At 41.7% G+C, this 14,184-nt stretch overlaps 1 protein-coding gene across 1 annotated transcript in view; it reads right to left on the reverse strand.

The window, feature by feature from the left end:
* Positions 1–14,184, reverse strand: part of LOC120999918 (aminopeptidase NAALADL1-like) — a 55,426-nt gene that overhangs the window by 8,733 nt on the left and 32,509 nt on the right. The window contains exons 8-16 of the mRNA XM_040430965.1: positions 11,283–11,368; positions 11,090–11,209; positions 10,920–11,005; positions 9,547–9,610; positions 7,312–7,379; positions 6,781–6,869; positions 4,540–4,630; positions 2,984–3,065; positions 1,025–1,195 (exon numbers count right to left, since the gene is read on the reverse strand). Coding sequence (XP_040286899.1) covers positions 1,025–1,195; positions 2,984–3,065; positions 4,540–4,630; positions 6,781–6,869; positions 7,312–7,379; positions 9,547–9,610; positions 10,920–11,005; positions 11,090–11,209; positions 11,283–11,368 — 857 coding nt within the window. The remainder of the gene's footprint in view (positions 1–1,024; positions 1,196–2,983; positions 3,066–4,539; positions 4,631–6,780; positions 6,870–7,311; positions 7,380–9,546; positions 9,611–10,919; positions 11,006–11,089; positions 11,210–11,282; positions 11,369–14,184) is intronic.

Below are 14,184 nucleotides of genomic sequence, written 5' to 3' on the forward strand. Positions count from 1 at the left end.
CTAATACTGTTCGGAGCTCCTGCGAATCGACTTGTTTTATGCGAATCGACTTCGGATGTTTCATCCGAAGTCGATTCGCTCATCCCTAGTCATCAATATCAGATCGGTGGGGTTCTGACTCCCGGAACCTCTGCCGATCAGCTGTTGGGAGAGGCCGGGCATTCTGTAAATGCTACAGCCTCTTTCTGTCACCATACATCGGTCACGTGGCCTAGTTGCAGCTCACCCCATTGAAGCGATGCAATACCAAGCACAGCCACTATAAAATGTACAGAGCTGTGCTTCGAAAGCTTCCGGGGAGCCAGCTACACTCACCAGAGCTCAGTTGAGAGTGGCGGTTCCCTGTAACAGCTGATCAGGACTGTCGGGACTCAGACCACCGCCAATAATGACGACCTATCCTGATGATAGGACATTATTATCCATTCCTGGATAACCCCTTTAAGACCCAAAACAGGCTGGTCACTAAGGGGTTAAAATAGTTGTCTTGTGTCTTATTACTGTGTCACATTAGTGGCTAAGCTCACAATGGCGGTTCTCCTTCACAGCTAGCACACAGCCTGATAGACCTGCCAATATCCTCCCTTCTGATTGGATGTTGGGCTCACTGCAAAGCATTATGGGCAAGACCGCCGGCCAGGGTCCCGCCGGGGGTCATGTGATCCTCCCTGCCCTGTTTTCCTCACCAGTGTACTGAATTTTAAATGTAAAATGGCGGGAGCTGTTTTGCTCAATTCATCAGAAGCCAAAACTTGAGATTCATTTTGGAAGAAGAATTTTTGTGAAATAGATGACGGATCCATTTTGGATCACAGGGGACCAGTGGGCTTACAGAGGGAGCTCTGTGTGTACTGGAACTGATAAAATATAAAAGCCATCATGGGATCACATGGGTAAGGTCTGGGACTTTGGACCACCATTGACTTTCGGAATAAGGCTAAGTTCACATGGGATGTAGATCTTGTGTACTGACACATATGGTAGTAATGATAATGTGAGTATTATAGGAGTATTAGAACCTTACCTAGAGACATGCCATGCATGTGGAGATTGGCCTGGAAGCTCTCCGCTTGCCTATAAAACTCATCCAGAGTTTCACCATAGTCTCTCGCCCCCAGTGGCAGGATGAGGCTGTCTGACAGCCGCAGCAGGATGTTCCCGGCAGTACGTGCCACTGTCTGATGGCTGGTAAAACCTACAAGTGAAAACCAGACATACGTGGTGACATTTTCCATAGATTTGGATGTAAATGATGATGTCTCACGTAAAATATTCTACAGTTTTCAAACCAGCACCTAGATCTGAATACTATTTTAATTGCATGTATTTAAAACTGAGATGGCCGCACATTTTCAGTTTCATCGTCAGGTCTTTAAAGGCTATGGACACCTTCTTAGGATTTTATTCATTTTGGGCTAAAAACATTTTTTCAAGTAGTCTTTATTTAATATATTCAGCCATTTCTGAGTTACATGGGTTAAACATCAGTTTGTTTGCAAGCTGTGTAGCTCTTATCTCTGGTCTCCAGACCTCATAAACACTCATTATAGCTAATTTCTTATCAAACTAAGAATATAACGGAAATAAGTGCTTATGAGGTCAGGAGATCAGAGATCTGAGCTACACATAGGTTGTCAGATAGAAGAAAACAGACTGTGACAGCTTGAAAACAAACTCATTTTTAAACCCTGTATCTCAGAAACGGCTGAACATTTTTAACAAAGACCAATTGAAACTGTACAGACAATCCTTTGATTCCAGTCAGACCCATGTAGTGAACTACCTGTGGCAACCCCTTTAAGAGGCTCTGTAAAAATGAAAGCTGCACTTTGGTTGCTATGGGTAGAAATACCATTATGGCTACATGGCTGTGACATCCAATGACACTGCCTGCATCACAACCGATGAAAGTGAATGTAATCGCATGGTGACACACAACACAACAGTCGCCACAGCTCCAAGCCTGCTGGTCACAACAAACATGACCATGTTTACTTGCATCAGCTACACTGCAGGCAGCATCGCTGGAGCTTAAAGGGGTTGTGTCATCTCAGACAATGGAGGCATATCGCTAGGATATGCCCCCGCTGTCCTATAGGTGCGGGTCCCACTGTCGGGCCCTGCAAAGTGGTGGCTGGAGGACTCCGGTTCGGCCAACATCAAACGCTCTCCCCATAGAATTAAATAGCAGCGCGCCACGCATGACTGGCTGCCGCTCCCATTCACTTCTATGGGCCCGATGGAAATACCCGAGCCAACGCTCTGCTATTTTCGGCAGCCCCATAGAAAACGAATGGAGGGTGGCTGCGCATGCACAGTGCACCCTCCGCCACTTTCGGGGCTCCGTTCTCAATATAGGTGTGGGTCCCAGCGGTGGGACCTGCACCTATCAGACAATGAGGACATATCCTAGCGATATACCCCCATTATCTGAGATGACACAACCCCTTTAAGGAGTACTCTTCGCTTCTAGTTGGGCACTGGGAAGTGACAACCCAACTAGGGGACACAAAATGGTTATCACTTTTTGGCCTAAAGGTTTTTAAGGATTATGCACTTCAGTGTATTAAAGGAGTTGTCCAGAACAAATTATTATAATTTTTTTTTTTAAAGGTGCCAAAATTACCTCATTAATCCCTGCCTCTGCCATTCTGACACTGCAACCTCAGCCAATCAATGGCAGGACACCTCGCAGGAAGGTGACAGCCTGTGCAGCCATTTCTAAACATTTCATGTGTAGAGCCAGGACCAGGAAGAGGACAGCAGTGAAAAATGTAGCAGCCTCAGAACAACCCTGTGTCTATGCTGAACCGAACACTGAACTAAACTATAGTGACCTACCTACAGACCCACTGTAGTGCCGAGGGTGGTCCAGGGTATGCAGTCATAACACCAATACCAAAATGTGGTGTATTATGGCTGTATAGCTTTAATTATGATATTTCACTGTATTATGTAATTAATAAGGAATGTATAAATTTACCTGGGTCTATAAATTTAGATGCATAATCAAAAGTGTCGAAAGCTGTGTGGTAGGCAGGATATATACGAGCTGACGTCACCCTCTGTAGGTTTAGGAGAGAAAAAAATATAAACTAGTGCAAAATATCCCCAGAAACAGACAGTATTATAGTAGTTATATTCTTGTACAGTACAGATCAAAAGTTTAGACACACCTTCTCATTCAAAGAGTTTTCTTTATTTTCATGACTATAAAAATTGTAGATTCACACTGAAGGCATCAAAACTATGAATTAACACATGTGGAATTATATACATAACAAACAAGTGTGAAACAACTGAAAATATGTCATATTCTAGGTTCTTCAAAGTAGCCACCTTTTGCTTTGATTACTGCTTTGCACACTCTTGGCATTCTCTTGATGAGCTTCAAGAGGTAGTCCCCTGAAATGGTCTTCCAACAGTCTTGAAGGAGTTCCCAGAGATGCTTAGCACTTGTTGGCCCTTTTGCCTTCACTCTGCGGTCCAGCTCACCCAAAACCATCTCGATTGGGTTCAGGTCCGGTGACTGTGGAGGCCAGGTCATCTGGCGCAGCACCCCATCACTCTCCTTCATGGTCAAATAGCCCTTACTTTCAAAGTTTTCCCAATTTTTCGGCTGACTGACTGACCTTCATTTCTTAAAGTAATGATGGCCACTCGTTTTTCTTTACTTAGCTGATTTTTTCTTGCCATAATACAAATTCTAACAGTCTATTCAGTAGGACTATCAGCTGTGTATCCACCTGACTTCTCCTCAACGCAACTGATGGTCCCAACCCCATTTATAAGGCAAGAAATCCCACTTATTAAACCTGACAGGGCACACCTGTGAAGTGAAAACCATGAAGCTCATCAAGAGAATGCCAAGAGTGTGCAAAGCAGTAATCAAAGCAAAAGGTGGCTACTTTGAAGAACCTAGAATATGACATATTTTCAGTTGTTTCACACTTGTTTGTTATGTATATAATTCCACATGTGTTAATTCATAGTTTTGATGCCTTCAGTGTGAATCTACAATTTTCATAGTCATGAAAATAAAGAAAACTCTTTGAATGAGAAGGTGTGTCCAAACTTTTGGTCTGTACTGTACATCGGAGGCAGTATTATAGTATTTATATTCTTGTACATAGGAGCAGTATTATAGTATTTATATTCTTGTACATAGGATGCAGTATTATAGCAGTTATATTCTTGTACATAGGAGCAGTATTATAGTAGTTATATTCTTGTACATAGGAGCAGTATTATAGTAGTAATATTCTTGTACATAGGAGCAGTATTATAGTAGTTATATTCTTGTACATAGGAGCAGTATTATAGTAGTTATATTCTTGTATATAGGAGGCAGTATTATAGTAGTTATATTCTTGTACATAGGAGGCAGTATTATAGTAGTTATATTCTTGTACATTATATTATAGTAAGTATATTCGTGTATTATATCAGTTACATTTTTGTACACAGCATATACATAACACATATCAGAAATTGTCTACAAATTGTTAACACTTGTCTTGGTTTAACTTGCATATTTACCCTGTCATAGGTGTATGACATGTCCATGCATGTAATCCCCAGATAATGTACAAACGGAGCATAGTCGCTGCCAATTCCCAGTGTTCCAACTCTAAAGTGAAAGTAATATAAATGTAAATAATAATAAAAACATTGCATGTTATCTCCGACCCTGGCAGTGAGAACTGAATGCCAGTTATATAATACAATAGCTCTCAATCGTCCCAGATCTGGTCGGACAGTCCAGAATTTCTGTGGCTCTCCCTTGTCATTGTAAATAAATAATAATGATAACATTGCATAAGAAAAATGAACCCCCTTTCTCCCGTATGCATTTTGGGCCTTAGTGATCAAGCCGATTTTTTATTATTCTGTAATGTAGCTGTTTGGGTGCTTTTGCTTTTTTGTTGCAGGACAAGTTGTAGTTTTTAATGGCATCATTTTAGGGTACACAGCAATAACACCATTGTCTTTTTATGTAATAAATTTTGCTACGTTCACTTTGTGGCACAACTAGCATGATGACTTTACTCTTTAGGTATTTATATATTTGTATTTGTTTTACTTTGTTTTTCTATCTCGTGATTTGGTACTATGATTTCCGTCTGGTTCTGACTACGGTTTGGCTTTTCTGAGTACCCTCTGTATTCTGATTTTGTACTGTTTTGTCTGCCCGGACTACCACATTTTCTGTCTTCTATGTCGCTTGCGTGTCTGCTTTTCCCTTAGCAGCGCAAGGAACGTCGACCAGATGCAGATTTGCCACTTAGGGCTTGCACTGCAAGTAGGCAGGGAAAGCTGGTTAGGTGTCAGTCAGGGCTCACTGTCTGTGTGTTTTCCAGCCTACTGTGCTGACATTATAATCTTGCCGTACATTTTTCCAGATGACTTAGTGTGATGGATCCTTTGGCAGCACTAGTCATCCAGATGGAGGGTATTGTCCAGCTAGCTCAGGACTTGGCGGACAGGGTACAGCAGCCGAAATCCCATCTCCCTCTCAGTTCAGCTCACTCAACTGTAGAGCCCAAGGTACAGCTCCATGACCAGTTTTCTGGGGACCGTAAATGTTTTACCATCTTTAAGGAGCACTAGTCATGGACCTATCAGGTTCTGATCCTGTCACTTGATGCTCTATTTAAATTGCTTGCTGGCAATTCACCTTTATCATCTTTTCTCATCGGAGCAGTGAGAATATGATGTTTTATTCTGCCATATTCTTCTCTCCGCATTGTGGTTCTTAGCAGCCTCTCCCCTTTATTTTGAGTGACAATTGTAGTGGTCTCCTAGTTGGCTACAGCTGTCACACAGAACAGAGGGGAGGGGCTGTAAAGCAGGTCAATGCAGAGAGCACTTCCCAGTGAAGCTCCACCTCCTGGGCCCATGTAAGAGGAGAATCTGACAGATTAAAACTTCATATTTACACTACTTCTGATGATATAAATTTTTTAAAAAAAATGTTGTTCTGCTCTTTCCAGCCTTTTCCTCGTGCTGGCAGCGGGTTTGTATGATCAAAAATGCTGACTGGCTCCATTTAAATAGTTGCAAAGCAAATACAGTGGAATAAATTTATGAAGTCACTTATGCCATTTTCTGTTGAGACTTTTTTTCTTTTTTAACGCCACTTTTGCCTTTTTACAAAAATTGGGTTGTGCTCAGCAAAGGGCACATGGCCAGCCACAGCCTGATAGATTTACTATAATTCACTCCAGTATCTGGTTTAAATTGTAGCTCAGCTCTATGCCGTCTGGTGTAGATTTTATTTTTTGGTGCACGGGCTGGCAATAGATGTACCAAATACGGCGTATCTTATGCCATCTGAAATTTGACTAAGGCCTCTTGCACACGATCGTGTGTCCCCAGTGGCTGTTTTGCGGCCAGCATATGGCAGGTCCGGAATACACGGGACCCCAGCCGTGTGCATTCCGTATCACGGATGCGGACCCATTCACTTCACTTCAAGATGCGGTGCGGAACGGAAGCGCTACGGAGTGCTTCTGTGGTGTTCCGTTCCGTGCTTCCGTTCCGCAAAAAGATAGAATTTGTCCTATCTTTTTGCGGAACGGACGGATCGCGGACCCCATTTAGGTGAATGGGGTCGCGATCCGCACGTGGCTGGCCCGCAGAACGGGCACAGGCAGCACACGTTGTTGTGCAAGAGGCCTAAGACTGACATGTGAAAGCCAACCTTTGTAATTCTGCCCCATTAAGGTTCTCAATGAAACAATTCTTCATGTCAGAGATGCACGAGGATGGAGAACTCACTGGGGGATGACGCCGTACTGTGAACTGGTGCGGTTGAAGTGACTTATCCAATTGTCGTACACTGTGAGGTCATTCATTGGGGTTTTTACCTGGGGCAAAGAAAAATATAAGACATAAATGACGTTACAATACTGTAGGAGGCTATAAATCACTACATTTTGTTATTAAAGTGTGGGCATTATACATTATAATTTATGAGTCACCGCTATATGGTCTCCACGTGGCACTGCTTTGCCAATACCACAAAGCATTTTTGTCTTTTGTACTAATTTTTGGGTCATGTCTTTCTCTTTATATTAAAAGATGCTTTCAAAATGTTGTTGGTTGCCCCCGGAAACAGACATCGGTCAGCTCCACTCTGCTGACAGTCATGTGACTTAACAGCTCTTCTCACTGCGCAAGGTTTTGTTCTCATTGCTTTCCCTTACTAACTGAAACAAGAGCCTAGCTGTCACCTGACCTCCCACAATGCACTGCACAGCAAAATTCTTAATTTAGGTTTAGGCGCCTTTCATTAAATAATGGAGTTACCTGCTTCGATGCAGCAAAGACTACACCTTGTGCCGGAGGAGTCCCCTGAACCCTCAATGTTGCGTTGGCTGAAAGAAGAAAATTATTTGTCACATTTCTGCGTAGTAAAACCAAATCCTATACAACAAAATCATGCGCTCACTGGCCGCCGTGGACAGGCAGAACTTAGCGGCCGTGCCGTGTGGTCTTACCAGGGTTGCCAACCGTCCAGAAATTTCTGGACAGTCCATAAATATAGGCAACTTTTTTCCCGGTAATGAATTATTAGCAGTATATTGAGCTATAGACATGTATTACTCACAATCTTTATCATTCATTATGGTTTTCCAATTTGTCCGTAAAAATGTTGGCTGTACATGATTTTGGGATAAGTTGTCCAGAAAAAAAGAAAAATTCTGGTTGGCAACCCTGGCTCTATCAATAAATTATCTGACAGATTTTCTGACCAATCATTGGCCAGATGGCCGTTTACACAGACAGATCTTTTGTTATACACGCCAGCCATTGGTCTGATTGGACAGAAATTGGTCAGATAATCTGTTGGTGTAATACAGGCCTTACCCTAATTGCTGATTATCTTCTTTTATTATTAGATATTACTCTTGTAGAAGATGGCTGATGTGTTGTATTAGAGAACATATGGCGCATTTAGGGTGCTACTACACGGTCATTAGTGGCTGGGGTTCGTTTTTGAAATTTACTGTTGATTGCCAGGGAGGGACCTGAAACAACAGCAAATTTTGCAGCCAGTAATGAACGCATGTAATAACACGTAACATAAAATAGGCTCAAAGCTCTCTATTAATTAAAATGCTGATAAATCTGCTGCAAAATTTGTTGCCGATTTTGCTGCAGGTTTGCCGTGGATTTCACCTTGTGCATTGCGAAGAGTGAAATCCACTATGAAAATTGTAGACACAAATTTACATGCTGTCGATATAGAAATCCACCCCACAGGTCAATTGTTACTAGTGATCAATGCAAGAGGTCTGAGGGCCACATGGCTTCTGAGCTACTGATTGTTTAATGGGATGGCCATATGGCGTGGCCTTGCTGTGGATGGGAAGCAGCCGTCCTTGTGATCTTTAGGTGCAAGGCAACCGCAGGAGCTGCTGGATATTAGTGTAGTGATCACACTGCTAAAAAAAAAAAAAGGGTTAAAATGTGTGGGTTTTAGGATATGTTTGCATTTGTTTCCTTCATGTTAGATTGTCCTTAGATTCAGTTGCTAGGTGGGGCTGCTACCCCCTACCCCCCAGGAAGGAGCTGGGACAGCGAGGTAAAAGGAAGCAGCAGAGAGCACCGCTGGGGAAATTATGCAGCCAGCTTGGGGGACAGAGCATTATACCACCTGCCTCTGAGGAAGCAAATAAGGATTTATTCTGAAGGTAGAGCAACCTTTAAAAGGAATAGAACTTAGTCTGATATAAAGGGGGGAATAGAATGTCCCGGTCTTGAACTGGGTAAAAAAAAAAAAAAAAAGTGACAGATCCTTCTATAGGTTACGACCACACAACACGGCCAAATACAGAGTGGCTGTACAAGCTGCAGCGGGATCATATTAACTAATTGTAACCGAATTCTTTCTTTATTGCTCATTCTTAATGGCCACATGGTTTTGGGGGTCAGTGTGTGGCTATTAACAATGAGTAATATGATCCTGCTGAAGCTTGTACGGCCGCTCGGTATTCAGACATGTGGCCATATCCTATAGAAGAATGCAGGTTCTTTAACCATTTAAAGTTTGATTAAAAACATTTTTTATTTGGTCAAATTATTTTTGCATCCTTTTTTTAGCAGTACGTGGTACAGTCTGTTTTTCATTTTTTTTGTACTTTTTTTTAGAAGCACAACATGCTTATTAAAATACTTTTTTTAAATTGTGTCCCCTTTCAATTACGGTCATTTTTATATAGGAGATATATAGTTTTCGGTCATTGTGGGCAGGACTAGAAGCTGCCGTGTGCGCTAGTTGGATCTTTCTTTCCTTACTCCCTCCCTCTCTCACTACAGAGCAGATCTGGGCCTGCTAAGATCCAACAGCTCCTGCAGTTACAAGGCACTCAGTGATTACATAATCGCCAGGATGGGAGCAGAACTGTATACATCACATGTGTATACAGCAATGGGATAGGCAGGGATGGTAATAAATTCCGGAACCTTGTTTGTCTTTATACTGAGGAGATGTACAGATGACCCTTTTGCCCCAAAAGTTCGGATTATTGTTAAACTCACCAAACACAGCGATGTCTACATTGATATAAGCCACAGTTCTGTCCCTTAGTTTGCTGTAGTAATCCTTAAATACATAAAAAGGGAAACATTGTAATTATACGTGATATATTATAGTGAAATTGTGCAGTTTAAGGCTAGTTTCACACTAGCAATATAGACTTTATCAGGCTGATCTTTCTACATTCCCACATTGTCGAAAGCATAAATGTCTCTGTCCAACCTCATTAACTATAATAGGGACCGGCAGAGATTCCGCCGCAACGTGACAAATATGCCGGACGGAGACTTTCAAGCTTCTAATAATGCCAGAATGCAGCCTGCCGGATCCCTAACGCTAGTGTGAAACTAGCCTAAGGCTCCATTCACATCTGTGCCAGTTTTACTGTTTATTATTTTGTTTCATTTTAAGAATAAAATGCCAGCGCCAGATCCATCATATAACAGAAATTAATGGTAGACCCCATTGACCATGTTGCTGTATTTTGTCTGAACTGTTTAGCGGAATCTCCAACAGATGCCCGAAAGCAGATATTAACATAGCCTTATATAAAAAAATTAAATAATAAAAATATACTCATTGAAAAGTAATGCAACTTCCCTACTATACTTTGGGGGAATTTATCATGAAGGGAATCTTTAAATTGTCACTAACTTTTCACATAACTTTGCATAAATCAATCTCTGTAGGAGGATAAAATTATACATGTCAATGCAAGTCTATTGAGAGGGGAAGGAGGAGTGAACACGAGCTGAGGAGACAGGCACAGACAAGCGATACTGTGCAGCCATGGGCAGACTGGCCATAGACCTTACAGGGAAATTTCCCGGTGGGCCGATGCTCAAGGGGCTGCCCAAGCCCACCTCTCTGCTGCTGGCCAGGTACATAATGAGCTCTCAGGGGTAATTAATGCTGTAAGAATCAGGTACTCATGTACCCAGCCAGTGACCACACATGCCCTCTGAATTCAACTGCTGTGGCCCACATCTCATCTCCTAAGCCCCATGCTTCATATCTTAATCAGAGACAACTGGAGGATGACAGAAAATGGCAGATATTGATGGCCACAACAGAGGGACAGCTTTTGGTAAATATATTGTGGTATTTGGTTCTGCTGGGACGGTATTTTGCACTAGTGTGTTGCCCTGCCTTCTGTCAATTTTTACCCCCTACAATATGTGGTCACGTTTAGTTTTTTTTTCCCAGGGCCATTTTAAATTGCCAGTCCGCCCCTGTGTGCAGCTACATAGAAAGTTTATAGCTCAGCACAAGTGCTTTATCCACAAGCATACAGGTCAATATTTCTCTGTAATGTCCTCCATTATCCTAGGACTGCTTCTGAGTGACTTTGAGACAGTTATTACCATTAAATTACCTCAGCAAACTCAGTTGAGCCAACAAGTCCAAACTCTTCTGCTCCCCAGCTGCCAAAAATGATGGTTCTTCGAGGACGCCATGTACCTAAAACATGTCATAGTATCAACACAGGACCACTATTATTATTAAGAAGTCAATACTCATTGAGCTACACTTGAAAAAACCTACCATTTTTTAGCTTGGTGCCCAAAATTCTGGTTACCTCCAGCATCACTGCAGTTCCACTACTTGGATCGATGGCACCATGTACCCAGCTATCCCTGTGGTTGCCATACATAATGTACCTGTCTGTATACAGAGAAGTTGCATTCATAGCAGAAGTTGTTATCACCAATCTAACATATCCACATTATGACCTCACCCGGCTCTACGGCTCCTCTGATAAGCCCCATCACGTTTGCTGAAGATCGTATTGTTCGCTTGTTGTAAACATTAACTTGAACTTCACTGAAACAGAAGTTCAAAGGTGATGAAATTATTATATTGATGTTATGTAACATGTTTTTTTTGCCTCAAAGAAAAGTGTCTCCCATCTTATAGCATGATGGTTTATTGCTATGCCTCGAAAATCCCTTTCTGAATGAATCAGTAGTGGGTATGTCAGTCCACCATTCTACTCACTTCTGTGGGACAGGCATAGACTGTTCACCTTCGGTCTCATAGAAATCAATAAAGTGGTGGACCAACGAGCACTACAGATCCATTCAGTCAGGAAATTTTGGGACTCTAGTTTTTGGGATCAATTGGGTCCAAGGGGTCGGACCCCCAGTGATCTAGCATTTATCACCTACCCATTGCATAGGTAATAAATACTGTTTACGGGATAACTCTTTTTCCCATTTCTGTCTCGTCACACACCAGGGAGAATGCTTACTTGTGCCAATGCTGCTGTGATCACAGGACTTACAGACATACATATAGCTTCCAAATTAGGTTACCACATGTAAGTTATTTTAGCTAGAAGTTTCTCAATATCTCTTAACAGTGAGGAAGTAAAGTGATGTAGTAAGTCTTCTCTACACTGCCCAATATAGAAATGAATGGAACATGCAGCCTGCAAATTAGTAAAGCTAATAAACAGTATGGAGCACCCATTTCTTAACAGTAGGATTAGAAACCTGAATTTACAAACTAAAATGCAGATCCTAAAAGAGGTTTTTAAGTTAACTGAAGTTAAACTTTAATTGACGTTAAACTTTAATTGTTTAACCTTAAAGCCAATATGGTGACAAGCTATTACCACAGTTGGTGACAAGCTATTACCACAGTAAGCTGCAGGGAAACATAGTAATACTTTGTATACAGGGCCCATTCTAATGAATGTGTGAAAACGGTTATGCAAAGTCAGAAGCCAACCGCTAATAGAGGGGCATCCAATATGGGTGACTCCCCTCTATGATGTCCATTAACTTTAAAAGCAATATGAACAGCAGTTTTCCAGGTGGGACAACCCCTTTAAAGGCCAAGTTATATGAAGACAATTGCAGATATTAGAGGTTTGTGATGTGATGCCCCTTTAGTTCCTTCTTTGGTCATCTCATGGTGTTGCACAGTTAATTTTTCAAAGTTTTTATTTTTTTGTTATTTGTTTACATAACAGGAAATCATACAATTTTTAAAATTCTGAATACATATAAATAAGGCAGTTGACCACTATATGTACAATAGAATTGTAGAGCCCATGGATCAATCCTGTGTAATGTATACATGGTCTATATGAAACATGGCATCATATGACACTCTTCTCCTAACATTCGGTAAGCAACAGTATTACATGACACATGTAACATAACTAACTATGACTAATGGTGGAATAATTTGTATTGTGGCCATTACAATAAAGTACAGTCGTGGCCAAAAGTTTTGAGAATTACATAAATATTGGAAATTGGAAAAGTTGCTGCTTAAGTTTTTATAATAGCAATTTGCTTATACTCCAGAATGTTATGAAGAGTGATCAGATGAATTGCATAGTCCTTCTTTGCCATGAAAATTAACTTAATCCCAAAGTAACCTTTCCACTGCATTCCATTGCTGTCATTAAAGGACCTGCTGAGATCATTTCAGTAATCGTCTTATTAACTCAGGTGAAAATGTTGACGAGCACAAGGCTGGAGATCATTATGTCAGGCTGATTGGGTTAAAATGGCAGACTTGACATGTTAAAAGGAGGGTGATGCTTGAAATCATTGTTCTTCCATTGTTAACCATGGTGACCTGCAAAGAAACGCGTGCAGCCATCATTGCGTTGCATAAAAATGGCTTCACAGGCAAGGATATTGTGGCTACTAAGATTGCACCTCAATCAACAATTTATAGGATCATCAAGAACTTCAAGGAAAGAGATTTGATTCTTGTTAAGAAGGCTTCAGGGCGTCCAAGAAAGTCCAGCAAGCGCCAGGATCATCTGCTAAAGAGGATTCAGCTGCGGGATCGGAGTGCCACCAGTGCAGAGCTTGCTTAGGAATGGCAGCAGGCAGGTGTGAGCGAATCTGCATGCACAGTGAGGCGAAGACTTTTGGAAGATGGCCTGGTGTCAAGAAGGGCAGCAAAAAAGCCACTTCTCTCCAAAAAAACCATCAGGGACAGATTGATCTTCTGCAGAAAGTTTGGTGAATGGACTGCTGAGGACTGGGGCAAAGTCATATTCTCCGATGAAGCCTCTTTACGATTGTTTGGGGCATCTGGAAAAAGGCTTGTCCGGAGAAGAAAAGGTGAGCGCTACCATCAGTCCTGTGTCATGCCAACAGTAAAGCATCCTGAAACCATTCATGTGTGGGGTTGCTTCTCATACAAGGGAGTGGGCTCACTCACAATTTTGCCCAAAAACACAGCCATGAATAAAGAATGGTACCAAAACACCCTCCAACAGCAACTTCTTCCAACAATCCAACAACAGTTTGGTGAAGAACAATGCATTTTCCAGCACGATGGAGCACTGTGCCATAAGGCAAAAGTGATAACTAAGTGGCTCGGGGAACAAAACGTTGACATTTTGGGTCCATGGCCTGGAAACTCCCCAGATCTTAATATCATTTAGAACTTGTGGTAGGTTGTGGTGGCTCACTAGCAAGTAGTTAAGGTATGGTGCTGCAAGCTCATATAGAGGGAATCACCCCACCCTCTCTTAAAGGCAAATGTAGTAATAGAGTAATGAGCGAGCACTCATACACTTGGCAACCAAATTGACATGTGCAGAAAATATTTATTATATCCCCATAAAATACAAGTAATAAAATTTATAAGAACAATGTAGCAATAAT

This window comes from Bufo bufo, chromosome 4, assembly GCF_905171765.1.
Source record: "Bufo bufo chromosome 4, aBufBuf1.1, whole genome shotgun sequence".
Classification (NCBI taxonomy): Eukaryota; Metazoa; Chordata; class Amphibia; order Anura; family Bufonidae; genus Bufo; species Bufo bufo.